At 44.8% G+C, this 27934-nt stretch overlaps 1 protein-coding gene across 1 annotated transcript; it reads right to left on the bottom strand.

Annotated features, from left to right (window-relative positions):
* Positions 1-605: 605 nt before the first annotated feature.
* On the bottom strand, positions 606-27934 carry LOC311099529 (uncharacterized protein). The gene is made up of 7 exons (XM_084140231.1): positions 27900-27934; positions 17792-17987; positions 16743-16871; positions 10313-10620; positions 9815-9910; positions 3671-3712; positions 606-846 (listed from the first exon to the last, which is right to left on the bottom strand). Exons 2-6 carry the CDS (start codon positions 17978-17980, stop codon positions 3679-3681), a joined length of 756 nt encoding a protein of 251 aa, XP_083996357.1. The 5' UTR covers positions 17981-17987; positions 27900-27934; the 3' UTR covers positions 606-846; positions 3671-3678.

Raw genomic sequence — 27934 nt, 5'->3', positions numbered from 1 at the left:
TCTCTGTTGAAGGTTGTGGGTCTTCTAGCAGGACAACAACCCCAAACACATAAAAGCACCCTGTAATGGTTCAAGAAGAAACGCTGCACTGTTCTGGAGTGGCCAGTGAAGAGTCCAAATCTGAATAACATTCATAACCCTATAGAGAGAGCTCAAAACAGCAGTTGAATAATTAGAACGGGTTTTCTGCTGAAGAGTGAGAGAAATTGCCAGTAGAATAATGCAGCAAGCTCGTTGGTGGAAGAAGAAACATTTGTTGGCAGTTATCTTGGCCAAAAGCTGTGCAAGCAAGTACTAGCAAAAATAAAATATGTTCTGCAATGTTGACAATCTAATAAAGTGTGGAGACCAACTTTCAAATGTCAACTTAGAGAATAGGGAATTATTTAAGAGAAGTTACAAGGGTGGCAATATATTTGTCCGTAACTGTACATGTAGTATATGGAAAGATACATATTCCTCAGACCAACACACTGGAACAGGAAGGTGTGTGGGGTTCAGTGTGGCTTGCGGACGGCAAGGTGTGTGTGCAGCCAGGTCACCCGTGATACAAGTCAGTATTCAACGTCCATCCATGTCTGAGGACGTCGGGAGATGACGTGGAAACCAGCCTGAACTTAACCCTAACCTTAAAAATGAGTGAGTTAATGCCTAAACTTAAATCTTAAACACTTTGTAATTTGACGTTTTAGAAACATGGATGAACGTCTAATTCTGCCGTGAGACTGTGAGAGCTGGTAGGTGTGTTTGTGTGAGACGTCTGGCTCTGTGAAAGAGAAGCAGCTCAGCTTCCCGCTGGGGTCCAACCACCTCGTCACCCCTCCATAACGCTCTGCTGCACAGGGCCTGGGGGGGAGGAGAGTTTGGTTGAGTCACTGTGTCTGGTTGATAGCAGCAGTCTTTGTGTCAGTTAAACAATGTGAGCCAGTCATTCACATCCGCATCACATGCCTGTCCACTGGTCACAACGAGAGGCTCTTAGCTAGCTGACGTAATGACACTCTGCTCTCTCCTGGCTCCGTTCCAGACAGACACTTTCTCTGGTTCCTGACTTCTCCAGGGATGAGTTCTAAATCTCTACCCTTCTAGAAGTGTATACTTGTTCTTTCCCCATTAATATGGTGGAACCTCCCTCCAGGACGGCACTCTTTAAAAAATTGTTTGTTTTTTTACCCCCGGATTCCGTAAATTTTCTTGCCCAAATTCAGTTTTCTACGTTTTATTTTTTCCAGGTTTCAGTTTCCCTCAGTTTTTTTCAGGTTTTCATTCTCAAAAATCACATTTTTTTTTATCATAGAAAAACAACTCAATTGGATGTTCTAAGTTCACAACAATGCTTAAACCACATCAGGAGATCCCTTTGAGGTCTTGGAAAAATCTACGAAATGTGGATTTTTGGGTGTAGTTACCCGTTAACGGAAGTGTGCATGCACCAGCCAGAGACCGTTGTTAGGTTAGCGATGTTTCTGGAGCGCTCATCTTATTGCAGAGTTTGCAAAACAAAACGGCCACTGGATTGATGCAAATAATCATGATATCATTCTGCCAGGTAGTCATGGGCTACTTTGTAGTTGACATTTAATTTAGTTTTATTGGTATTAAGGCTTTCCATCTACCAGAAGACGGTTGTCAATAGCATCATCGCTAACGGCTACACAAAATGTAGACATACGTGCACATTCCTGTGCCTCTTCAGAAAGCTGCAGGAACATACGAATCACTGATGCATTTTGTTAATGTCTTATGATTAACTTGGGTAAATGTATGAATGTTCTAATAAGTTCAATACGTTTAGTTGATTTCCTACTAATAAGTTCAATACATTTAGTTGATCTCCTACTTAGTTCAATACATTTAGTTGATCTCCTACTTAGTTCAATACATTTAGTTGATCTCCTACTTAGTTCAATACATTTAGTTGATCTCCTACTTAGTTCAATACATTTAGTTGATCTCCTACTTAGTTCAATACATTTAGTTGATCTCCTACTTAGTTCAATACATTTAGTTGATTTCCTACTTAGTTCAATACATTTCGTTGATATCCTACTTAGTTCAATACATTTCGTTGATCTCCTACTTAGTTCAATACATTTAGTTGATCTCCTACTTAGTTCAATACATTTCGTTGATATCCTACTTAGTTCAATACATTTCGTTGATCTCCTACTTAGTTCAATACATTTAGTTGATCTCCTACTTAGTTCAATCCATTTAGTTGATTTCCTACTTAGTTCAATCCATTTAGTTGATTTCCTACTTAGTTCAATCCATTTAGTTGATTTCCTACTTAGTTCAATCCATTTAGTGGATTTCCTACTTAGTTCAATACATTTAGTTGATTTCCTACTTAGTTCAATACATTTAGTTGATTTCCTACTTAGTTCAATACATTTAGTTGATTTCCTACTTAGTTCAATACATTTAGTTGATCTCCTACTTAGTTCAATACATTTAGTTGATCTCCTACTTAGTTCAATACATTTAGTTGATTTCCTACTTAGTTCAATACATTTCATTGATTTCCTACTAACCTACCCACAGATACTACATATGGGGTATCCTTGTATGTTTTAGCACAGCCCTCATTCTATTTTATAGGACCCTACTCCAGACATATTTCTTGCACCAATCCATGCATGCACTTCTGGAGAAGGATAGAGAATCAGAACTCAGGCTTTTGTCAACATCTGATAATAATCTGGGTAGTTTAGATGGACAGCACCATGCAATGTCACCAGGTCCACTCTCCCAGTCAGCCAGTCAGTCAGCCAGCCAGTCACCAGGTCCCCTCTCCCAGTCAGTCAGCCAGTCACCAGGTCCCCTCTCCCAGTCAGTCAGCCAGTCACCAGGTCCCCTCTCCCAGCCAGTCAGCCAGTCACCAGGTCCCCTCTCCCAGCCAGTCAGCCAGTCACCAGGTCCACTCTCCCAGTCAGCCAGTCAGTCAGCCAGCCAGTCACCAGGTCCCCTCTCCCAGTCAGTCAGCCAGCCACCAGGTCCCCTCTCCCAGTCAGTCAGCCAGCCACCAGGTCCCCTCTCCCAGTCAGTCAGCCAGCCACCAGGTCCCCTCTCCCAGTCAGCCAGTCAGTCAGCCACCAGGTCCACTCTCCCAGTCAGTCAGTCAGTCAGCCAGCCACCAGGTCCCCTCTCCCAGTCAGCCAGTCAGTCAGCCACCAGGTCCACTCTCCCAGTCAGTCAGTCAGTCAGTCAGCCACCAGGTCCACTCTCCCAGTCAGTCAGCCAGTCAGTCAGCCACCAGGTCCACTCTCCCAGTCAGTCAGTCAGTCAGTCAGCCACCAGGTCCACTCTCCCAGTCAGTCAGCCAGTCAGTCAGCCACCAGGTCCACTCTCCCAGTCAGTCAGTCAGTCAGTCAGCCACCAGGTCCACTCTCCCAGTCAGTCAGTCAGTCAGTCAGCCACCAGGTCCACTCTCCCAGTCAGTCAGCCAGCCACCAGGTCCACTCCCCCAGTCAGTCAGCCAGCCACCAGGTCCACTCCCCCAGTCAGCCAGTCAGCCAGCCACCAGGTCCACTCTCCCAGTCAGCCAGTCAGTCAGTCAGCCAGTCAGTCAGCCAGCCAGCCAGTAGATGGTCCTGCTCAGTACCAGCAGCAGTTCAGTAGCAGTGTCAGGTGAGACAGTTAACTAGTGTAAATAACAACTTGTGGTTACCTGCATATTTACTCTGAGATTAGAGAGTAGCTGAACGTTGTGCTGCAGGAGGGAAAAACAACAACAGGGTTAATTTATAGTGGTTCTAAACAGATAGGGATATACCCTACAGTCCCAGCTACCCAGATAGGGATATACCCTACAGTCCCAGCTACCCAGATAGGGATATACCCTACAGTCCCAGCTACCCAGATAGGGATATCCCCTACAGTCCCAGCTACCCAGATAGGGATATCCCCTACAGTCCCAGCTACCCAGATAGGGATATCCCCAGCTACCCAGATAGGGATATCCCCTACAGTCCCAGCTACCCAGATAGGGATATACCCTACAGTCCCAGCTACCCAGATAGGGATATACCCTACAGTCCCAGCTACCCAGATAGGGATATACCCTACAGTCCCAGCTACCCAGATAGGGATATACCCTACAGTCCCAGCTACCCAGATAGGGATATACCCTACAGTCCCAGCTACCCAGATAGGGATATACCCTACAGTCCCAGCTACCCAGATAGGGATATACCCTACAGTCCCAGCTACCCAGATAGGGATATACCCTACAGTCCCAGCTACCCAGATAGGGATATACCCTACAGTCCCAGCTACCCAGATAGGGATATACCCTACAGTCCCAGCTACCCAGATAGGGATATACCCTACAGTCCCAGCTACCCAGATAGGGATATACCCTACAGTCCCAGCTACCCAGATAGGGATATACCCTACAGTCCCAGCTACCCAGATAGGGATATACCCTACAGTCCCAGCTACCCAGATAGGGATATACCCTACAGTCCCAGCTACCCAGATAGGGATATACCCTACAGTCCCAGCTACCCAGATAGGGATATCCCCTACAGTCCCAGCTACCCAGATAGGGATATACCCTACAGTCCCAGCTACCCAGATAGGGATATACCCTACAGTCCCAGCTACCCAGATAGGGATATACCCTACAGTCCCAGCTACCCAGATAGGGATATACCCTACAGTCCCAGCTACCCAGATAGGGATATACCCTACAGTCCCAGCTACCCAGATAGGGATATACCCTACAGTCCCAGCTACCCAGATAGGGATATACCCTACAGTCCCAGCTACCCAGATAGGGATATACCCTACAGTCCCAGCTACCCAGATAGGGATATACCCTACAGTCCCAGCTACCCAGATAGGGATATACCCTACAGTCCCAGCTACCCAGATAGGGATATACCCTACAGACCCAGCTACCCAGATAGGGATATACCCTACAGTCCCAGCTACCCAGATAGGGATATACCCTACAGTCCCAGCTACCCAGATAGGGATATACCCTACAGTCCCAGCTACCCAGATAGGGATATACCCTACAGTCCCAGCTACCCAGATAGGGATATACCCTACAGTCCCAGCTACCCAGATAGGGATATACCCTACAGTCCCAGCTACCCAGATAGGGATATACCCTACAGTCCCAGCTACCCAGATAGGGATATCCCCTACAGTCCCAGCTACCCAGATAGGGATATACCCTACAGTCCCAGCTACCCAGATAGGGATATACCCTACAGTCCCAGCTACCCAGATAGGGATATACCCTACAGTCCCAGCTACCCAGATAGGGATATACCCTACAGTCCCAGCTACCCAGATAGGGATATACCCTACAGTCCCAGCTACCCAGATAGGGATATACCCTACAGTCCCAGCTACCCAGATAGGGATATACCCTACAGTCCCAGCTACCCAGATAGGGATATACCCTACAGTCCCAGCTACCCAGATAGGGATATACCCTACAGTCCCAGCTACCCAGATAGGGATATACCCTACAGTCCCAGCTACCCAGATAGGGATATACCCTACAGACCCAGCTACCCAGATAGGGATATACCCTACAGTCCCAGCTACCCAGATAGGGATATACCCTACAGTCCCAGCTACCCAGATAGGGATATACCCTACAGTCCCAGCTACCCAGATAGGGATATACCCTACAGTCCCAGCTACCCAGATAGGGATATACCCTACAGTCCCAGCTACCCAGATAGGGATATACCCTACAGTCCCAGCTACCCAGATAGGGATATACCCTACAGTCCCAGCTACCCAGATAGGGATATACCCTACAGTCCCAGCTACCCAGATAGGGATATACCCTACAGTCCCAGCTACCCAGATAGGGATATACCCTACAGTCCCAGCTACCAGATAGGGATATACCCTACAGTCCCAGCTACCCAGATAGGGATATCCCCTACAGTCCCAGCTACCCAGATAGGGATATACCCTACAGTCCCAGCTACCCAGATAGGGATATACCCTACAGTCCCAGCTACCCAGATAGGGATATACCCTACAGTCCCAGCTACCCAGATAGGGATATCCCCTACAGTCCCAGCTACCCAGATAGGGATATCCCCTACAGTCCCAGCTACCCAGATAGGGATATACCCTACAGTCCCAGCTACCCAGATAGGGATATACCCTACAGTCCCAGCTACCCAGATAGGGATATACCCTACAGTCCCAGCTACCCAGATAGGGATATACCCTACAGTCCCAGCTACCCAGATAGGGGTATACCCTACAGTCCCAGCTACCCAGATAGGGATATACCCTACAGTCCCAGCTACCCAGATAGGGGTATACCCTACAGTCCCAGCTACCCAGATAGGGATATACCCTACAGTCCCAGCTACCCAGATAGGGATATCCCCTACAGTCCCAGCTACCCAGATAGGGATATACCCTACAGTCCCAGCTACCCAGATAGGGGTATACCCTACAGTCCCAGCTACCCAGATAGGGGTATACCCTACAGTCCCAGCTACCCAGATAGGGGTATACCCTACAGTCCCAGCTACCCAGATAGGGATATACCCTACAGTCCCAGCTACCCAGATAGGGATATACCCTACAGTCCCAGCTACCCAGATAGGGATATACCCTACAGTCCCAGCTACCCAGATAGGGATATACCCTACAGTCCCAGCTACCCAGATAGGGATATACCCTACAGTCCCAGCTACCCAGATAGGGATATACCCTACAGTCCCAGCTACCCAGATAGGGATATACCCTACAGTCCCAGCTACCCAGATAGGGATATACCCTACAGTCCCAGCTACCCAGATAGGGATATACCCTACAGTCCCAGCTACCCAGATAGGGATATCCCCTACAGTCCCAGCTACCCAGATAGGGATATACCCTACAGTCCCAGCTACCCAGATAGGGATATACCCTACAGTCCCAGCTACCCAGATAGGGATATACCCTACAGTCCCAGCTACCCAGATAGGGATATACCCTACAGTCCCAGCTACCCAGATAGGGATATCCCCTACAGTCCCAGCTACCCAGATAGGGATATACCCTACAGTCCCAGCTACCCAGATAGGGATATACCCTACAGTCCCAGCTACCCAGATAGGGATATCCCCTACAGTCCCAGCTACCCAGATAGGGATATACCCTACAGTCCCAGCTACCCAGATAGGGATATACCCTACAGTCCCAGCTACCCAGATAGGGATATCCCCTACAGTCCCAGCTACCCAGATAGGGATATACCCTACAGTCCCAGCTACCCAGATAGGGATATACCCTACAGTCCCAGCTACCCAGATAGGGATATCCCCTACAGTCCCAGCTACCCAGATAGGGATATCCCCTACAGTCCCAGCTACCCAGATAGGGATATACCCTACAGTCCCAGCTACCCAGATAGGGATATACCCTACAGTCCCAGCTACCCAGATAGGGATATACCCTACAGTCCCAGCTACCCAGATAGGGATATACCCTACAGTCCCAGCTACCCAGATAGGGGTATACCCTACAGTCCCAGCTACCCAGATAGGGATATACCCTACAGTCCCAGCTACCCAGATAGGGATATCCCCTACAGTCCCAGCTACCCAGATAGGGATATACCCTACAGTCCCAGCTACCCAGATAGGGATATACCCTACAGTCCCAGCTACCCAGATAGGGATATACCCTACAGTCCCAGCTACCCAGATAGGGGTATACCCTACAGTCCCAGCTACCCAGATAGGGATATACCCTACAGTCCCAGCTACCCAGATAGGGATATACCCTACAGTCCCAGCTACCCAGATAGGGATATACCCTACAGTCCCAGCTACCCAGATAGGGATATACCCTACAGTCCCAGCTACCCAGATAGGGATATACCCTACAGTCCCAGCTACCCAGATAGGGATATACCCTACAGTCCCAGCTACCCAGATAGGGATATACCCTACAGTCCCAGCTACCCAGATAGGGATATACCCTACAGTCCCAGCTACCCAGATAGGGATATACCCTACAGTCCCAGCTACCCAGATAGGGATATACCCTACAGTCCCAGCTACCCAGATAGGGATATACCCTACAGTCCCAGCTACCCAGGGCCCAGTTTTTCAAAAGTTATCTATCTGGATTTCGGCTATTGGATAGGATGAAATACATAGAAATATAATAAACAGAACAGGAGTCCCCATTCAAGTCAATGATAAATGTTCTATTCACTTTATTTCTATGCATTTAATCCTATCTAATATGCGAAATCTAACTAGATAACTTGAAAAACTGGGCCCTGAAGGCAGAGACTCCTAGGCTTTCACTAATAAGACCTTCTTAGTTGTTCTACCTCATTTCAGCATATGATCAAGTCTTAAAGTCTGATACAATTCATCAAATGACACTGATAAAGTTGTTAATGTTTATAAATCAAATTCCCAGTTCATAACAAAATCCTAATAAAAGTACAAATGTTCATATCAAGTTCCGTGTTCATTAGGGATGTGCATCTTTCCCTTTCAAGACGATTCGATAGAAGGGCTCCGATACGATACAGGAACGATACGTTTTATTTTACATTTACATGTTAGTCATTTAGCAATGCTCTTATCCAGAGCGACTTACAGTTAGTGAGTGCATTCCTTTTTTCATACTGGCCCCCCTGTGGGAAACGAACCCACAACCCTGGCGTTGCAAGCGCCATGCTCTACCAACTGAGCTACACGGGGACACGTCATCGACCGACACGTTGCGATAACGTGCACTGTGTATAATATACACTACGTGACCAAAAGTATGTGGACAATGAATGTGTTCATGCAACACATTTTGAAACGATTCGGTACGATTCGGTTTGGTTAGAGAACGAATCGATGCACTAACATTTGTTGCATGAACACATTCATTGTCCACATACTTTTGGTCATGTAGTGTATATTACAAGTTATCGCAACGTGTCGGTCGATGACGTGGCACGCAACCATCGCTCTCTCTCTCCTCCTCCACCCCTCCTCCCCTGCTATACCCCCCCTCCTCCCCTGCTACACCCCTGCTACACCCCTTCCCCTCCCCTCCCCTGCTACACTCCTCCCCTAAGCACCCCTCCTAAAAATGTCCAACTGTAGCGCGCTGACTCTACAACCCCCCCTCTCCTTTCCTGTCCGTCCTCTCTACAACCCCCCTCTCCTTTCCTGTCCGTCCTCTCTACAACCCCTTTCTCCTTTCCTGTCCGTCCTCTCTACAACCCCTTTCTCCTTTCCTGTCCGTCCTCTCTACAACCCCTTTCTCCTTTCCTGTCCGTCCTCTCTACAACCCCACTCTCCTTTCCTGTCCGTCCTCTCTACAACCCCTTTCTCCTTTCCTGTCCGTCCTCTCTACAACCCCCCTCTCCTTTCCTGTCCGTCCTCTCTACAACCCCCCTCTCCTTTCCTGTCCGTCCTCTCTACAACCCCCACATCATCCCCCTCACTCATCCACATAACACAAACCCAATTTGAAATTGAGCGGGGGCGGGAAGGAATGTGTGTGTGTGGACTAGAGAGAGCAGCTGCAGGGTTTTAGGGCAGGCGACCGTTAGACAGGATCCCCTCCTCAGGGCCCCAGAACAGGAAACACATATCTGAGCCAGAATGGCTACGATAACAGGAAGTAATGCGCTCTAGCCTGCTCCCCTTCCTAACCCCTTTCACTCCTCGGTCCTGCTCCCCAGCCTAACAAAACTAACCCCTCTCATTGCCCTATCAGCTGCATCTCTATATAAATACTAGTGTAAATACAGAGTGAAACGCTGAGGAACAGATGGTCTCTGTATGAACAGTCAGAATTAAAATGTTAGTGTTCTCTTCACCGGTCGTCTCTCTCTATGACATCATCAAAGGCGTGGGACAGACGTTTCAGCTTCCTGAGACCGCTGGACACACTCTCCAGGTCCCGGCCAAACTTCCTGTCAATCACACACAGGACCAATCAGAGAGCAGGACACACCTGTCAATCACACACACTGTTCTGGGCAGGGTGGGGTCAATTCAGTTTCATTATTGGGAGTGTGGATGTGTGTGTGTGTGTGTGTGTGTGTGTGTGTATGTGGGGATGTGTGTGTATGTGTGCGTTTGTACGGGGATGTGTGTACTGTATGTGTGTGTGGATGTGTGGGGGTGTGTGTATGTGTGGGGTGTGTGTATTTATGTGGATGTGTGTGTATGTGGGGATGTGTGTGTATGTGGGGGGGTGGGGGGTGTGTGTATTTATGTGGATGTGTGTGTATGTGGGGATGTGTATGGGGATGTGTGTGTGGATGTGTGTGTATGGGTGGGGGGTGTGTGTATGTGTGGGGGTGTGTGCTCACCGTCTGAGGCTCTGAGTGTTGGGAGAGGCGAAGGGGCTTCGTAGTGCAGCCATCCGAACCAGCTGCCTCCTCCCTCCCCCATTCTTCACCCCTGTCACCTCAGGACTTCCCCTGCGTTTGGGCACGGTGGCTCTGGGGGTGCGTCTGGGGGTTGTTGTGGGGATAAGTGTGGTGGAACGGACGGGGGTGCGTCTTGGTGTACGGGAGGGGACCTCCCCGCTGTTCTCTGTCCCCTCACACACCCGGCCAGGTGTCACCACCAAACACTCCTCCTGATCCTGCACCACTGCTCTGTTCCTCTGAAGCCTCTGGGTGTGTGGGTGTGTGTGTGTGTGTGTGTGTGTGTGTGTGTGTGTGTGAGTGAGTGAGAGAGAGAGAGAGAGAGATCACAATTCAGATGAGCTTCTGAATTTTTCAGCATGTTTTTACAAAAATATAGATTTAGAGTTGGATTTGTATTGGTACAGGGCAACCCCAAACAGTTTCAGCTGGACTTTCACAGAATCAAAGAGGGAGTGCAGCAGGAGAAGCTCTCTCCTGGTGAAGACCAACGTTCCCTCTAAGCTGTGCCTTATAGAAGAAATATCAGCTCACTGAGAGAAGCACAGATTGAACTTCACTCAACTTTCTAGAGTTTTCCCTGTTAGTAAACGTTTCCCTTTACTGTGGCAAATGTGATCGAATCAACGCAATGTTAGCCACATGCAACATACTGAAACTAAACAAACTATGCAAGAGATTTTGTTGTAGGCAGAACACATCGGAGTAGGATTCTATTGCGCATAACCCACTCTACACCGACCTGTGCAGCATAACCAATCAGAGCTGCAGTAGGCCTATATGCAAATAGACCATTGCCATATATGGATCTGTGCGATTTACTTTCAACTGGACTGTGTTTACAGCATGAGCGGTCGTGAGTAGATGCGCTTGTTTTGAGATCAAAGAGAGAGCTGCGTGTAGCCACGTGTGCACATTTCTGTTAATATCCTTTGCTAGTTAGTGAGTTATTAGCCCAGTTATAGATCATTTAGTTCATATCCTTTGCTAGTTAGTGAGTTATTAGCCCAGTTATAGATCATTTATAGTCAGCAATGGGGGAGTGATTGCTTCCTACAAGAAAACGTGTACATTTCTAGACATCTTTGAAAAGCCAGTCAGGTAAAGAGATGCTTTTTGTCTTAAAGGGGCAGTGTTGTATTTTGAGACAGGTTTGAATAAGCCAAGTAGCCAATAGGCAGAGGGTAGCATAATATTGAGTGGCCGAGCCAGAGCCTGGACTTGAACCCGATCGAACATCTCTGGAGAGACCTGAAAATAGCTGTGCAGCGACGCTCCCCATCCAACCTGACAGAGCTTGAGAGGATCTGCAGAGAAGAATGGGAGAAACTCCACAAATACAGGTGTGCCAAGCTTGTACATTTTATTATTTTTTTTACATTTTAGTCATTTAGCAGACGCTCTTATCCAGAGCGACTTACAGTTAGTGAATACCTATTTTATATATATATATATATATATTTTTTTATACTGGCCCCTGTGGGAATCGAACCCACAACCCTGGCGTTGCAAACGCCATGCTCTACCAACTGCACTACATCCCTGCCGGCCATTCCCTCCCCTACCCTGGACGACGCTGGGCCAATTGTGCGCCGCCCATGAGTCTCCCGGTCGTGGCCGGCTGCGACAGAGCCTGGATACGAACCAGGATCTCTAGTGGCACAGTTAGCACTGCGATGCAGTGCCTTAGACCACTGCGCCACCCAGGAGCTTTAGTGTCATACCCAAGAAGACTCGAGGCTGTAATCGCTGCCAAAGATGCTTCAACAAAGTACTGCGTAAAGGGTCTGAATACATATGTAAATGTAATATTTCAGTTTTTTTTATTTTTAATACATTTGCAAAAATGTCTAAAAAACGGTTTTTCCCTTGTCATTATGGGGTAGTGTGCGTAGATTGATGAGGAAAAAACAATTAAATCAATTTTAGAATAAGGCTGTAACGTAGCAAAATATGAAAAAAGTCAAAAGGGGTCAGAATACTTTCCGAAGGCACTGTATATACATTTTGCTGACAGAGTTACATTAGTTATCTTGTTTTTAATCCCACCCTTCAGCTCCACTCAACCCCTCCCATCCATCTCTTAACACCATCCATTTAGTATTTATATTTGCCATATATTTTTCAACTGTGATGTTTCACAAAAGTTCTTAAAACTTTATTTTCTCATTGTTTCTACAGATAAATTAAACATTTTTGCTAAAAGTATTATTGATCGATTGACTATGACTTTTCAAATCCCCCAGTAGTGCTATCTGCAGAGTCAGCTCCAGGTAAATGTTGCACTTCTTCAACCATTCCTGGACCTGCGACCAAAAACAAGCTACAGATGGAAACAAATGACCTAATGATTGCCTCTTCGCAGCAAAATCTGTAGGGCTGGGATGGTTGACATAACTCCACCAGTCCCATTTATGATATCATTTACAAAGATTATACCCTTTTAAAACATTTTTTCAAAAAAAATTATATATTTTTTAATCAATTAGTATATTTGAGTTTAACCACAATATTTGTTGTATTATTTGTTCTGTCGTTTCTGGTGGATTAAACTGAAATCGCTACCAAGTTTCTATGGCTTGTTTTAAATAGTGATTTTTGGAGATTATTTCATTTTCAAATAACCGAAAGTGAGAGGTTGTAATCTGAATAAAGGGAAAAAGGCCGTTCTCGAACATGGTGTGAGACATTCTTACTAATCTGCTAGAGAAGCAGTTAAAATCTAAATGTAAAATCTTACTAAAATGTACTAAATCTTTCCCTGACTCCATGAGCTAATAAATATACTGGAGTTCGGCCTAAACATGGTCCGTGTCTGGTTGTCATGGTTGGTGTGTTTAAACATGGTCCGTGTCTGGTTGTCATGGTTGGTGTGTTTAAACATGGTCCGTGTCTGGTTGTCATGGTTGGTGTGTTTACAAGTAGGCTACAACTTCTACTGTAGTTCTCTCTGTGTTATGGAGGCTTAGCTGATTGTTGGTGTAAGCCTTGAAGAGAAGATGAGGTATTAATATGGAGGGGATGGTGTGGGTGACTGACTGGTGTCTGCTGACTGGTGTCTGCTGACTGGTGTCTGCTGACTGGTGTCTGCTGACTGGTGTCTGCTGACTGGTGTCTGCTGACTGGTGTCTGCTGAGGGTGGGGGGGGTGGATATAGTACCTTGTTAGAGTGTGTATTGATGGGGACAGAGTAGTAAGATGTTGGATAATCACTGACTACTGTATGGCCTACAGACTAATCCTGCTGCTGAGGACGATGACCTGGACACCAGCTTCAGCAGGACAGAGCCTGTAGACCCATTGGATGAAAGCTTTCAGCCTGGAATAAGCCTCAAGCACAACATCTGACTTTGAAACAAGCCAGGACAGCCAGCCAAAAAGGTATTTATAAAGGCACAATACCCTGGAGAAAACAAAGATCCCCAATACACTAAACTGTCTACAAGACAAGTGCTCCTCAAACTTTTCCCACCCTTGCAGTCAGTTCTTTGGCATTGGGGGAGAGGGGCTGTCAGTGTACTCTTCTAGCCTAGTCACTATTGTTGGCAGTGCTTGTCAGCTAAACCAGCTGCCATTACCCAATACACGAGGTTCACCAGCTGAAGAACATTCTGGAACATTCAACCAACACAACATCCATATTCAGTTAGACTGATGTTGTAGTATAATATAGAATGAACAAAGCTGCATTGTGCTATAGATATTGCCAGCTGTTGTACAGTATGTATATAATGCTGTTTTTTCTCTCTTTTTTTAAGTGTCCTGACAAGCGACTAAATGATTCCAGCTGCATCAGAAACCAATAGAGTGTTAACTTCATCTTCTGGATCAATTCATTGTGATATTCATGAAATGTATTTTGGATAAACTAGCTTCAGTCTTACTGCTAAAACAAATGATGCAGGGAGTTGGTGTATCATTTAAACTAATTTGTTGGCAAGTAAATATGTTTCAAAACAGCAGATTAGTCTGTCAATATAGCAAATAAGTAGACATGGCTTGTCTTCAAGACAACGTTTATTTGCTCTGGAGACCGAGGTGAGTTTACACAGCAGTATGCAGGAACAGTTATGGAAATGTATTGACATACACCGAGTATACCAAACATTAGGAACCCCTTCCTAATATCGAGTTGTGCGCGTGCCCTTCTTAAACCGGTCTCCTCCCTTTCATCTATACTGATTGAAGTGGATTTAACAAGTGACATCAATAAGGGATCATAGCTTTCACCTGGTCAGTCTGTGTCATGGAAAGAGCAGGTGTTCTTAATGTTTTGTACACTCAGTATTTATACAGTAGAAGAAACATATACTATTAATGCTTATAATAAATCCTGAAGTTCTGCAAAGGTAATACTGGCATATGGTGTGTTTAGGTGGTGCAGTATTACTGCTGTAGCAGCATGGTGCAGAATATAAGACATCTCAGACACGTTAGCTAGCTAGCTACAACACACAGGTGTAGTTACTCCAAGACATCTCAGACACGTTAGCTAGCTAGCTACAACACACAGGTGTAGTTACTCCAAGACATCTCACACACAGACACGTTAGCTAGCTAGCTACAACACACAGGTGTAGTTACTCCAAGACATCTCACACAGACACGTTAGCTAGCTAGCTACAACACACAGGTGTAGTTACTCCAAGACATCTCAGACACGTTAGCTAGCTAGCTACAACACACAGGTATAGTTACTCCAAGACATCTCACACACGTTAGCTAGCTAGCTACAACACACAGGTATAGTTACTCCAAGACATCTCACACACGTTAGCTAGCTAGCTACAACACACAGGTGTAGTTACTCCAAGACATCTCAGACACGTTAGCTAGCTAGCGTCAACCTAGGTATGCTGCAATGTCCTGGCAGATAGGAACATCGTTGAGACTAGTCAAATGGTTCTATTGAACAAGGACAGCCATATCCACTAGTATGATTGTGCAATTGGCAAAACACAAAGGTCACAATAATTGCTAAAAAAAAACATGACTATTCATTTTTAGATCAGACAGCATGCTCAATCAATCAATGGCATCTCCCGGTGCAAAAATAGTGCATAATTATGTCTGAAACACCCTCTCATCACTCATAAGGATGAGGTAGGGAGACTGGAAAAACACTAGCTGTGAAGTTTCCCTTTAATATGAACTCCTGCAGAATTACGCATTTCTTCCATTAAAATTACACCCCAAATGTAGGCAAAATGGACTCTGGAACAGGAGTGGAGAAAATTGATTTATTTTCTTTCAGCATCTTGAGAGAATACAAATGCGCAGTTAGATACCGTCTGTAGAGGTGCTGTCTTTAATCAGCATCATAAAAGCTGATAGTATTTCAACCACATAAAATATGCATCCAATCCAAACTGAAATCTTATCAGCAACACATTCGATCGTTTTTTTCACAGCTTTCTATTTCCTTACAACTGGTCAAACTGATGTCATTTGGAAATGTTGCACAGAAAACATGTTTTTGTTGAGTTATTACATTTTCTCCCCGGCCCCTAAACGTCTTTGCTCTTCTAAAGAAGCAGAAATGACAGAACTTTACCGATGTCAACTAGAAGCATTCATTCTATTGATTTATGAAATTCTGGTGAGCAAGGGTTTACTGAGTCTTCTAGGGCAACATATAATGACAGAAGAAAAGCTGCATCTATCTAATTATAGACAAGTTTGACTAACAAATAGCCTACTAAGATGTCGGAAATTTTAAGCACTCCCTGTCAAAGAAATCGTTCCGCCAGATCTGACTATAACCTACAGAGCATTTTCTATATTTGCGGGTTAGGGTCAGTTGCTGGCCTCAGATTTTCACTTTATCACATATACAGTTGAAGTCGGAAGTTTACATACACTTAGGTTGGAGTCATTAAAACTCGTTTTTCAACCACTCCACAAATTTCTTGTTAACAAACTATAGTTTTGGCAAGTCAGTTAGGACATCTATTTTGTGCATCACACAAGTAATTTTTCCAACAATTGTTTACAGACAGATTATTTCACTTATAATTCACTGTATCACAATTCCAGTGGGTCAGAAGTTTACATACACTAAGTTGACTGTGCCTTTAAACAGCTTGGAAAATTCCAGAAAATGTCATGGCTTTAGAAGCTTCTGATAGGCTAATTGACATCATTACTAACTGAGTGTATGTAAACTTCTGATGTGACGAAAGAAATAAAAACTGAAATAAATCATTCTCTCTACTATTATTCTGACATTTCACATTCTTAAAATAAAAGTGGTGATCCTAACTGACCTAAGACAGGGACTTTTTACTAGGATTAAATGTCAGGAATTGTGAAAAACTGAGTTTAAATGTATTTGGCTAAGGTGTATGTCCAACTGTAGGTTGTCTCCTACCTGGTACACTCCCCCGATGTGGCTGCGTGCGCTGCGTGTGAGCTGGCAGACAGCGCCGGTCTTCTGATTGGCCTGCAGACTCTCCCAGGTGGGGTCAGGGGTCGGCTCAGGGTCTGGCAGGGAGTTGGTCTGGAGGAACAATACACCACTTTACTGGGCCGTTATCGATCTGGACGAGAGGATCATTACCTTAGCCCCCCCGACACACACTGGGTACAAAACATTAGGAACACTTGCGCTTTCCATGACATACCTACCAGCTGAAACCAGGTTAAGGCTATGATCCCTTATTGAAGTCACTTGTTAAATCCACTTCAATCAGTGTAGATGAAGGGGAGGAGACAGGGCAGAGAATGTTTTTTAAGCCTTGAGACATAATAATATGCCATTTAGCAGACGCTTTTATCCAAAGCGACTTACAGTCATGTGTGCATACATTTTTACGTATGGGTGGTCCCGGGGATCGAACCCACTACCCTGACGTTACAAGCGCCATGCTCTACCAATTGAGCTACAGAGGACCACATGGATTGTGTATGTGTGCCATTCAGAGGGTGAATGGGCATGGTAGTAGGTGCCAGGCGCACTGGTTTGTGTCAATAACTACAACGCTGCTGGGTTTTTCACACAACAGTTTCCTGTGCGTATCAAGAATGGTCCACTACCCAAAGGACATCCAGCCAACTGGACACAACATGGGTCAGCATCACTGTGGAACGCTTTAAAGTCCATGCCCTGACGAATTGAGGCTGTTCTGAGGGCAAAGGGGGGGGAAGGTGTTCTTAATGTTTTGTAAACTCAGACACACACACCCTGGACAGAGAGCAGTTGTAGGGGTTAGTTGCTTTGCTCAAGGGCCCAATGGCAGGAGATGTTATCTAGGATGATGTCTTTCTGTGCATCCCAAATTGCACCCTATTCCCTAGGGCTCTGTCTTTCTGTGCATCCCAAATTGCACCCTATTCCCTAGGGCTCTGGTCAAAAGTAGTGCACTACATAGGGAACAGAGTGCCATTGGGGACGTGTACAGCTTGATTCAGCCCTCCTACCTGTACGGAGCGCAGCGGCAGCCTCTTCTTCAGAGACATGCGGAGGGAGTTGATGGAGGAGGAGGAGCGTAGCTTCCTGAAGCGGTCGGGGGGGGGGGCCTCAGGGGAGCTGGACTCGCCCCCGTCTGACTCCTCCAGAACGCTGTGAGCCCTCCACACCGCCACACCACTCATCACCGACGACGACATACTGAAGCTGGCCAATCAGAGAGGGGAGAGCAAGAGATCAGGGCCGCGTTCAGCACACACAACATTGTAGAGTATTCAGATAGAAATATGTTATGTAGAACAAACATGCCTCACCTCAAATGTAAAAGATATGCACATAATAAAACAGGGATATTTTAGACAGTGTCTGTCTTTCCCATCCATTTGGGATGAAGTTCTGCATGGGCTCATTTAACACGTCTGACAAACTGTGATTTTGGAGTGAACTCTCTCTTTAACTAGAAGCCTGTAGAAGTTTGTTCCAGGGCGTCAGTGTGCTAGGCACATACCATAACCCGGTAACCGATAAGTGGTCGAGGAGTGTGTCAATTTGGTATTTTATTAGGATCCCCAATAGCTGTTGCAAAAGCGGCAGCTACTCTTCCTGGGGTCCACACAGAACATGACATAATACAGAACATTAGACAAGAACAGAACTACATAATTACAATTTTAAAAAGGCACACGTAGCCTATATATCAATACATACACACAAACTATCTAGGTCAAATAGCGGAGAAGGGTTGTGCCGTGAGGTGTTGCTTTATCTGTTTTTTGAAACCAGGTTTGATGTTCATTTGAGCAATATGAGAAGGAACGGAGTTCCATGCAATAATGGCTCAATATAATACTGTACGCTTTCTTGAATTCTTTCTGGATTTGGGGACTGTGAAAAGACCCCTGGTGGCATGTCTGGTGGGGTAAGTGTGTGTGTCAGAGATGTGTGTGTAAGTTGACTATGCAAACAATTTGGGATTTTCAACACGTTTCTTATAAAAAGAAGAAGTGATGCAGTCAGTCTCTCCTCAACTCTTAGCCAAGAGAGACTGGCATGCATAGTATTTATAATCAGCCCTCTGATTACAATGAAGAGCAAGACGTGCCGCTCTGTTCTGGGCCAGCTGCAGCTTAACTAGGTCTTTCCTTGCAGCACTGGACCACACGACTGGACAATAATCAAGATAAGACGAAACTAGAGCCTGCAGGACTTGCTTTTTGGAGTGTGGTGTCAAAAAAGCAGAGCATCTCTTTATTATGGGCAGACCTCTCCCCAGCTTTACAACCATTTAATCTATATGTTTTGACCATGACAGTTTACAATGTAAGGTAATGCCAAGTAATTTAGTTACATTGACATTCTTGGGCATAGGGACTATGGTGGTCTGCTTGAAACGTACAGTTGAAGTCGGAAGATTACATACACCATAGCCAAATATATTTAAACTCAGTTTTTCACATTTCCTGACATTTAAACCTAGTAAAAATTCCCCGTCTTAGGTCAGTTAGGATCACAACTTTATTTTAGGAATGTGAAATGTCAGAATAATAGTAGAGAATTATTTATTTCAGCTTTTCTTTCTTTCATCACATTCCCAGTGGGTCAGAAGTTTACATACACTCAATTAGTATTTGGTAGCATTGCCTTTAAATTGTTTAACTTGGGTCAAACGTTTTGGGTAGAATTCCACAAGCTTCCCACAATAAGTTGGGTGAATTTTGGCCCATTCCTCCTGACAGAGCTGGGGTAACAGTCAGGTTTGCAGGCCTCCTTGCTCGCACACGCCTTTCAGTTCTGCCCACAAATGTTCTATAGGATTGAGGTCAGGGCTTTGTAATGGCCACTCCAATACCTTGACTTTGTTGTCCTTAAGCCATTTTGCCACAACTTTGGAAGTATGCTTTGGGTCATTGTCCATTTGGAAGACCCATTTGCGACCAAGCTTTAACTTCCTGACTGATGTCTTGAGATGTTGCTTCAATATATATCCACATAATTTTCCTTCCTCATGATGCCATCCATTTTGTGAAGTGCACCAGTCCCTCCTGCAGCAAAGCACCCCCACAGCATGATGCTGCCACCCCCGTGCTTCACGGTTGGGATGGTGTTCTTCAGCTTGCAAGCCACCCCCTTTTTCCTCCAAACATAACGATGGTCATTATGGCCAAACAGTTCTATTTTTGTTTCATCAGACCAGAGCACATTTCTCCCAAAAGTATGATCTTTGTCCCCATGTGCAGTTGCAAACATAGTCTGGCTTTTTTATGGCGATTTTGGAGCAGTGGCTTCTTCCTTGCTGAGCGGCCTTTCAAGTTATGTCAATATAGGACTAGTTTTACTGTAGATAGATACTTTTGTACCTGTTTCCTCCAGCATCTTCACAAGGTCCTTTGCTGTTGTTCTGGGATTGATTTGCACTTTTTGCACCAAAGTACATTCATCTCTAGGAGACAGAATGCGTCTCCTTCCTGAGCGGTATGAGAGCTGCGTGGTCCCATGGTGTTTATACTTGCATACTATTGTTTGTACAGGTGAACGTGGTACCTTCAGGCATTTGGAAATTGCTCCCAAGGATGAACCAGACTTGTGGAGGTCTACAAATTTTTTTCTGAGGTCTTGGCTGATTTCTTTTGATTTTCTCATGATGTCAAGCAAAGAGGCACCTTGAAATACATCCACAGGTACACCTCCAATTGACTCAAATGATGTCAATTAGCCTATCAGAAGCTTCTAAAGCCATTACATAATTTTCTGGAATTTTCCAAGCTGTTTAAAGGCACAGTCAACTTAGTGTATGTAAACTTCTGACCCACTGGAATTGTGATACAGTGAATTATAAGTGAAATAATCTGTCTGTAAACAACATGCACAAAGTAGATATCCTAACCGACTTGCCAAAACTATAGTTTGTTAACAAGAAATTTGTGGAGTGGTTGAAACACTTAGGTTGGAGTCATTAACTTGTTTATGTAAACTTCCGACTTCAACTGTAGCTAGTAGCTACCACAGCCAGTTCAGCTCTAGCCTCTAGCTATCTGTCAGCTAGCTAACAGCTGCTGTGTGTATGAAATGTCCTGTAGCCTTTTTGTCCTGTTTCAACAGAAGTAAATTAACACGGCTAGTTTTCATCAGTTGATGTACCATTACTATTAGAGCTAGCCAAAAGTTGGCTAACATTAGCTAGCTAGCTCACCAACTTTAGCTATTATTTTTGACTCAATCACACTAGACCTGAATCAAACGATGAAACCAGCGGCCAAACGACTGAAGACCGATGTTGACGTTTTTTTGACAGTGCAATGTGAGTTTTTATTAGAGTCAGTATAGCAATGTAAGGTTATTGATCAGTCAGTTTCCCTAGTAAATTCCCTACTTTCCACACTGACATGGTATAAACAGCTCTATAGGCTTCACTGTCATGGTGCACAGTCAGTACGCAACACTATGCTTATCATGTCTTAGCTGGATCAGATGGTGACCGGTATCCCTGCAGGGTCAGACAGCCACGGAAGACCAGTCTACAGTCTTTGAATAACACCTGTGATTGCTTTATGCCTCTCTCCCATGTCAATATGCCTTGCTTATTGCTGTTTCAGTTATTTCTTATTGTACTATTTCACTGTAGATCCTCCAGCCCAGCTCAACCTGCCTTAGACAGCTCCTTTGTCCCACCCCCCATACACGCGGAGACCGGCTCAATCGGTGCCTCCAGTGATGCTATCTCTTTCATCGTTACCCAATGCTTAGGTTTACCTCCACTGTATTCATATCCTTCCATATCCTTGTCTGTACATAATGCCCTGAATCTATTCTACAACGCCCGGAAATCTGCCCCCTTTATTCTCTGTACCCAACGCACTAGAAGACCAGTTCTTAAAGTCTTTAGCCATATCCTTATTCTATTCCTCCTCTGTTCCTCTGGTGATGTAGAGGTTAACCCAGGCCCTGTAGCCCCCAGTATCACTCCTACTCCCCAGGCGCTATCATTTGTTGACTTCTGTAACCGTAAAAGCCTTGGTTTCTTGCACGTTAACATCCGAAGCTTCCTCCCTAAGTTTGAGTTACTCACTGCGTTAGCACACTCCGCCAACCCTGATGTTCTAGCAGTGTCTAAATCCTGGCTTAGGAAGGCCACCAAAAATTCAGAAATGTCCATCCCCAACTACAACATTTTCCGTCTCGATAGAACTGCCAAAAGGGGTGGGGTTGCAATCTACTGTAGAGATAGCCTGCAGAGCTGTATCATCCAGGTCTGTGCCCAAACAGTTTGAGCTTCTACTTCTAAAAATCCACCTTTCCAGAAATAAGTCTCTCACTGTTGCCGCTTGCTACAGACCCCCCCTCAGCTCCGAGCTGTGCCCTGGACACCATATGTGAACTGATTGCCCCCCATCTATCCTCAGAGTTCGTACTGCTTGGTGACCTAAACTGGGATATGCTTAACACCCCGGCCAACCTACAATCTAAACTAGATGCCCTCAATCTCACACAAATTATCAACGAACCTACCAGGTACAACCCTAAAATCAGTAAACATGGGCACCCTCATAGATATCATCCTGACAAATGTACCCTCTAAATACACCTCCGCTGTCTTCAACCAGGATCTCAGCAATCACTGCCTTATTGCCTGCGTCCGTAATGGGTCCGCGGTCAAACGACCACCCCTCATCACTGTCAAACGCTGCCTAAAACACATTAGCGAGCAGGCTTTTCTAATTGACCTGGCCCGGGTATCCTGGATGGATATTGACCTCATTCCGTCAGTAGAGGATGCCTGGTTGTTCTTTAAAAGTGCTTTCCTCTCAATCTTAAATAAGCATGCCCCATTCAAAAAATGCAGAACTAAGAACAGATATAGCCCCTTGTTCTCCTCAGACTTAACTGCCCTTGACCAGCACAAAAACATCCTGTGGCGTACTGCATTAGCATCGAACAGCCCCCGCGATATGCAACTTTTCAGGGAAGTCAGGAACCAATATACACAATCAGTTAAGAAAGCAAAGGCTAGCTTTTTCAAACAGAAATTTGCATCCTGTAGCACTAACTCCAAAAAGTTTTGGGACACTAAAGTCCATGGAAAATAAGAGCACCTCCTCCCAACTGCCCACTGCACTGAGGCTAGGAAACACTGTCACCACTGATATATCTACAATAATCAAGAATTTCAACAAGCATTTTGTTACGGCTGGCCATGCTTTCCACCTGGCTACCCCTACCCCGGCCACCAGCTCTGCACCCTCCGCTGCAACTTGCCCATGCCCCCCCCGTGCAACCCATATTACTAGCCTGTTCAACCTCTCTTTCCCCAGAGATTGGAAAGCTAATGCGGTCATCCCCCTCTTCAAAGGGGGTGACACTCTAGATCCAAACTGTTACAGACCTATATCCATCCTGCCCTGCCTTTTGAACGTTTTTGAAAGCCAAGTTAAACAGATCACCGACCATTTCGAATCCCACCGTACCTTCTCCGCTATGCAATCCGGTTTCTGAGCTGGTCATGGGTGCACCTCAGCCACGCTCAAGGTCCTAAACGATATTATAACCACGATCGATAAAAGACAGTAGTGCGCAGCCGTCTTCATCGACCTGGCCAAGGCTTTCGACTATGTCAACCACTGCATTCTTATTGGCAGACTAAATAGCCTTGGTTTCTCTAATGACTGCCTCGCCTGGTTCACCAACTACTTCTCAGATAGAGTTCAATGTGTCAAATTGGAGGGCCTGTTGCTGGACCTCTGGCTGTCTCTATGGGGGTGCCACAGGGTTCAATTCCCGGGCCGACTCTATTATCTGTGTATATCAATGGACACCATTTTGTATACATCTGGCCCTTCATTGGACACTGTGTTAACAAACCTCCAAACGAGCTTCAACGCCATACAACACTCCTTCCGTAGCCTCCAACTGCTCTTAAAACACTAGTAAAACTAAATGCATGCTCTTCAACTGAACGCTGCTTGCATCCGCCCACCCAACTAGAATCACTACTCTCGGCGGGTCTGACCTAGAGTATGTGGACAACTACAAATACCTAGGTGTCTGGTTAGACTGTAAACTCTCCTTCCAGACTCACATTAAGCATCTCCAATCAAAAGTTAGATCTAGAATTGGCTTCCCATTTCGCAACAAAGCCTCCTTCACTCATGCTGCCAAACATGCCCTCGTAAAACCGACTATCCTACCGATCCTTGACTTCGGCGATGTCATTTACAAAATAGCCTCCAACCCTCTACTCAGCAAATTGGATGTAGTCTATCACAGTGCCATCCGTTTTGTCACCAAAGCCCCAAATACTACCCACCATTGTGACCTGTACGCTCTTGTTGGCTGGCCCTCACTACATATTTGTCGCCAAACCCACTGGCTCCAGGTCATCTATAAATCACTGCTAGGCAAATCCCTGTCTTATCTTAGCTCACTGGTCACCATAACAACACCCACCCGTAGTCTGCGCTCCAGCAGATATATCTCACTGGTCATCCCCAAAGCCAACACCTCCTTTGGCCGCCATTCCTTCCAGTTCTCTGCTGCCAATGACTGGAACGAACTGCAAAAATCTCTGAAGCTGGAGACTCTTATCTCCCTCACTAACTTTAAGCGTCAGTTGTCAGAGCAGCTTACCGATCACTGCACCTGTGCACAGCCATTCTGAAATTTGCCCACCCAACTACCTCATCCCCATATTGTTATTTATTTTGCTAATTTGCACCCCAGTATCTCTATTTGCACATCATCTTTTGCACATCTATCATTCCAGTGTTAATTACGAAATTGTAACTATTTTTGCACTATGGCCTATTTATTGCCTTACCTCCATAACTTACTACATTCACACACACTGTATATATATTTTCTGTTGTATTTTTAACTTTGTTTTGTTTACCCCAAATGTAACTGTGTTGTTTTTAATCGCACTGCTTTGCTTTATCTTGGCCAGGTCGCAGTTGTAAATGAGAACTTGTTCTCAACTGGCTTACCTGGTTAAATAAAGGTGAAATTAAAAAAAGGGTCAGACAGCCAGGGAAGACCAGTCTACGGAGCTCAGGTGAGTTTTGCAGTATATTTTAATCAGTGAATGGATACAAAGTTCCATCTTGAGTTGATGGGTAGGCTACAGTCTGGGAACTGGGAATAATGGTCATTTCAGTTATTGAACCATTGATTCTATTCTTGGATAATATCATGTACACCAAGGTAATTATTTGTCATGCCTCATCTGAGCAGGATCAGATGTTGACAGGGGTCTCAGCAGGGTCAGGCAGCCAGGGAAGACCAGCCTGTGACGGCACTGGGGTAAACTTTTGCAGATACAACACTTTATTCTCTTTGTGCAGAAAAAATAAAAAAACTGGACAAGCCAGAAGCTTCAAAGAAACTATTTTAAGGCAGTCTGACAAACCTCAAGTTGATTTTCAAACTGTATCAAAAGGTTGATAGAGGCTTTTCCTGAAGACACAAAACATGTCAAACTAAAATGTGAGGAAGACCTGAATGACACGATTGATGATGAATGGATACAGATATGTTTGAATGCCCAGTCATGTTCATATAATCTCAGACATAAATTACTGCAGTTTAAGACCATCCATAGAACATACTATATGCCAGTGAAACTGAATATCATGCACTCAGAAATGTAATTCCTCTGCTGGAGGTGTAAAACAAACAGGGACATATTTGCATGTTATGATCTTGTGAAGACTGGCTGTAATTCTGTCAGAGTATTTTATTTTATCTCAGCATGTCTACAGATTCTCCCTTCTCTCAGTTTTTGTTTGCTTGGAAAGGTTGATAGTGGAGAATGTTATCAGAATAAACTAATTTAGCCGCTATAAATGCATTGCCATTATTTGGAAGGTTGTTATCCTCCCAAAATGTCACAATGGATGGCAGAAATGGAAAGTTATGTATCACTAGATCTGATTTATTACAAGATTAAGGGTATAGTGTGCAACTTTCATAAGGTCTGGGTGCCTTATATGGAATACTGTACGACAAAAGGGGTCTGTATTGAAATATATTTTTGGGTCTAGCAGTTGCAAATTAATACATAGATTTCATTTTTTATGGCACACAAGACACCTGTCTGATTTGCGCCTGTCAGTGGACTAATCCATTGAGGCCACTGGGATGATTTAGTCCAGAATATGGGGATTGTGGCTCAGATGCCCAAGGCACTTCTCTCTCCAGAATGCGCTCTCTCCCGCCATTTTGTCAGTATTCATAACATAATTGTGTGCATTGGTTGCTGTGTCTATCAATTCCCCATTACTATATCACCAGTAGTAGCTAATTGCCATAATTTCAAATCTGTAATGTTTGTTTGGTTAAGGTAATTTCGGTTAATCCATTCAATATATGACAGTTATTTAACGTTGTCATTGTCAGATTCGACTTGTTTTGCAGCACTTATAATCTATGCTATACTTGTGAGAAACAAGATTTTAACTAAATTAGGCCGGGACAGCCCTAGTAGAAATGCAGGAAATTAGTTTTAGATGAGGTTACATCCCACCCACTTCTAAAACCTAAGTGCACCCCTGCTCAGCACAGTCGCTACTTGCTAACTTTGCTGGTGTTTCTGATTAATAAACAATGCCATTCTGGTGGGTGGTACCATTCAAATAAAACCCAGCACTGAAACGAAATTTAGGCTAAAAATAATTTACAAGTCCACTTTTTCGAGCTGAAAGAAGATGGCCAGAGCTTACGGATGTAGCACGATGATGTAAATCAATATGTCATCGTTTTAGTCAAAGTATGATATATTTGGGCTTGAAGTGTTAACCGAACTGCCCGCTTCATGCCAATGAGGGGGTTCGATTAATCTCGCTGGGCGCCCATGTTGGCGTGTTTTGCACCGGGTGAACGTTGATTACATTCGTTTTGGACTCCCTGGATCGAGCCAGGTGCCCGGTTCAAAGCCCACAGTGATGTCGGTTCAAAGCCCACAGTGATGTCGGCTCAAAACAAAGTGATGTAGGAGTAATGAGTAGGATTCTGTGTTTTCACATGCAAAAGTGATTGCTATTGAGCATCATCTGCCTTCCCAGTGAAAAGGAGTTCGAAAATTAAAAAACATGTATTTTATGGAAAATAGATTTTTTCTGGACGATGCACCGTGCTGCCTTGTTGACAAAATGACTGAACGGCAGCACAGATTCCTGTTCGATCTGAGTAAGGCGCTATTCCGTCCCCGCTTTCGCCCGATGACATAACCGGCCGGTGCCTCGCGGCTCAACTTAATCGAATCAGCCCACTGACAGGTCTTTTCCTATGAAATTGATTTCAACTGGTGTGGGCGTTTAAACCATGAAAAATTTGAGAAACTAATGTAAAGACTACAGAGTTGCCTGTCATAATGTCAGAACATTTTTACCTGACCAAATTACTGTCCTGACCGACAAAAATTAAATTGAACGCACTGCAGAAATGTGGGAACCAGTAAAAGGCTATCTCCTCACTATCTATTGTTCCTGCAGTGAGGAATTACAATCTTCAGATAATGTTTTTATGCCGATAATCGTTGTCTGCAGCTCAAAAAAAGCAGTATGCAAATCAGGGAGCCAAATAAACGGCTCTTTCACCGATGCAATTCGGTTACCGACGTTCACCAAAAAGAGCAAACGACCCATCAATAGTATCTGCTGGAGCCACACCTTATTAAAGCGTTTCGTCTCTGAAAGGAGTCGACTCCGGTTGCTTTGTTTACAATTCGTCATGCGGTTCACAGCGGTCCCGTTATGCTACCTTTATCGGCTTGCCCCAACAATAAATTACCCAGTTAGCTACCTACTGTAGTCATCTCAAATGATAGTTAACACCACAATAAACATATCAACCAAATGTAGCTTGCTTACGTTAACTAGTTAGATACTTTTTTTCTACGTTTGAATTCGCTAGCCTAGCAACTTCGGATTAGTTGTCTAGCAAGCGGACAAAGTTAACATTATTAGCTGGCTAGCTACAGTAACGTTAGCTAACGTAAGCTATTTGAATACATGTTTATGGCTAAATCGTCCATTGAAAGAGGTGAATAAGCTAGCTTTTGCTGTAAACGCATTTATTATAAACGACGGCTGCACCACAATGAAGTATTTTATATTCGATCATATCTACCTTGTAAAGTTGGTTGGTCTCTCTTTCTCTCTCTT

Source organism: Coregonus lavaretus (assembly GCF_964263955.1).
Source record: "Coregonus lavaretus genome assembly, chromosome: 24".
In the NCBI taxonomy this organism is placed as follows: domain Eukaryota; kingdom Metazoa; phylum Chordata; class Actinopteri; order Salmoniformes; family Salmonidae; genus Coregonus; species Coregonus lavaretus.
The sequence above is the reverse complement of the archived record's forward strand: the minus strand, read 5'-3'. Positions and strand labels throughout refer to the sequence as shown.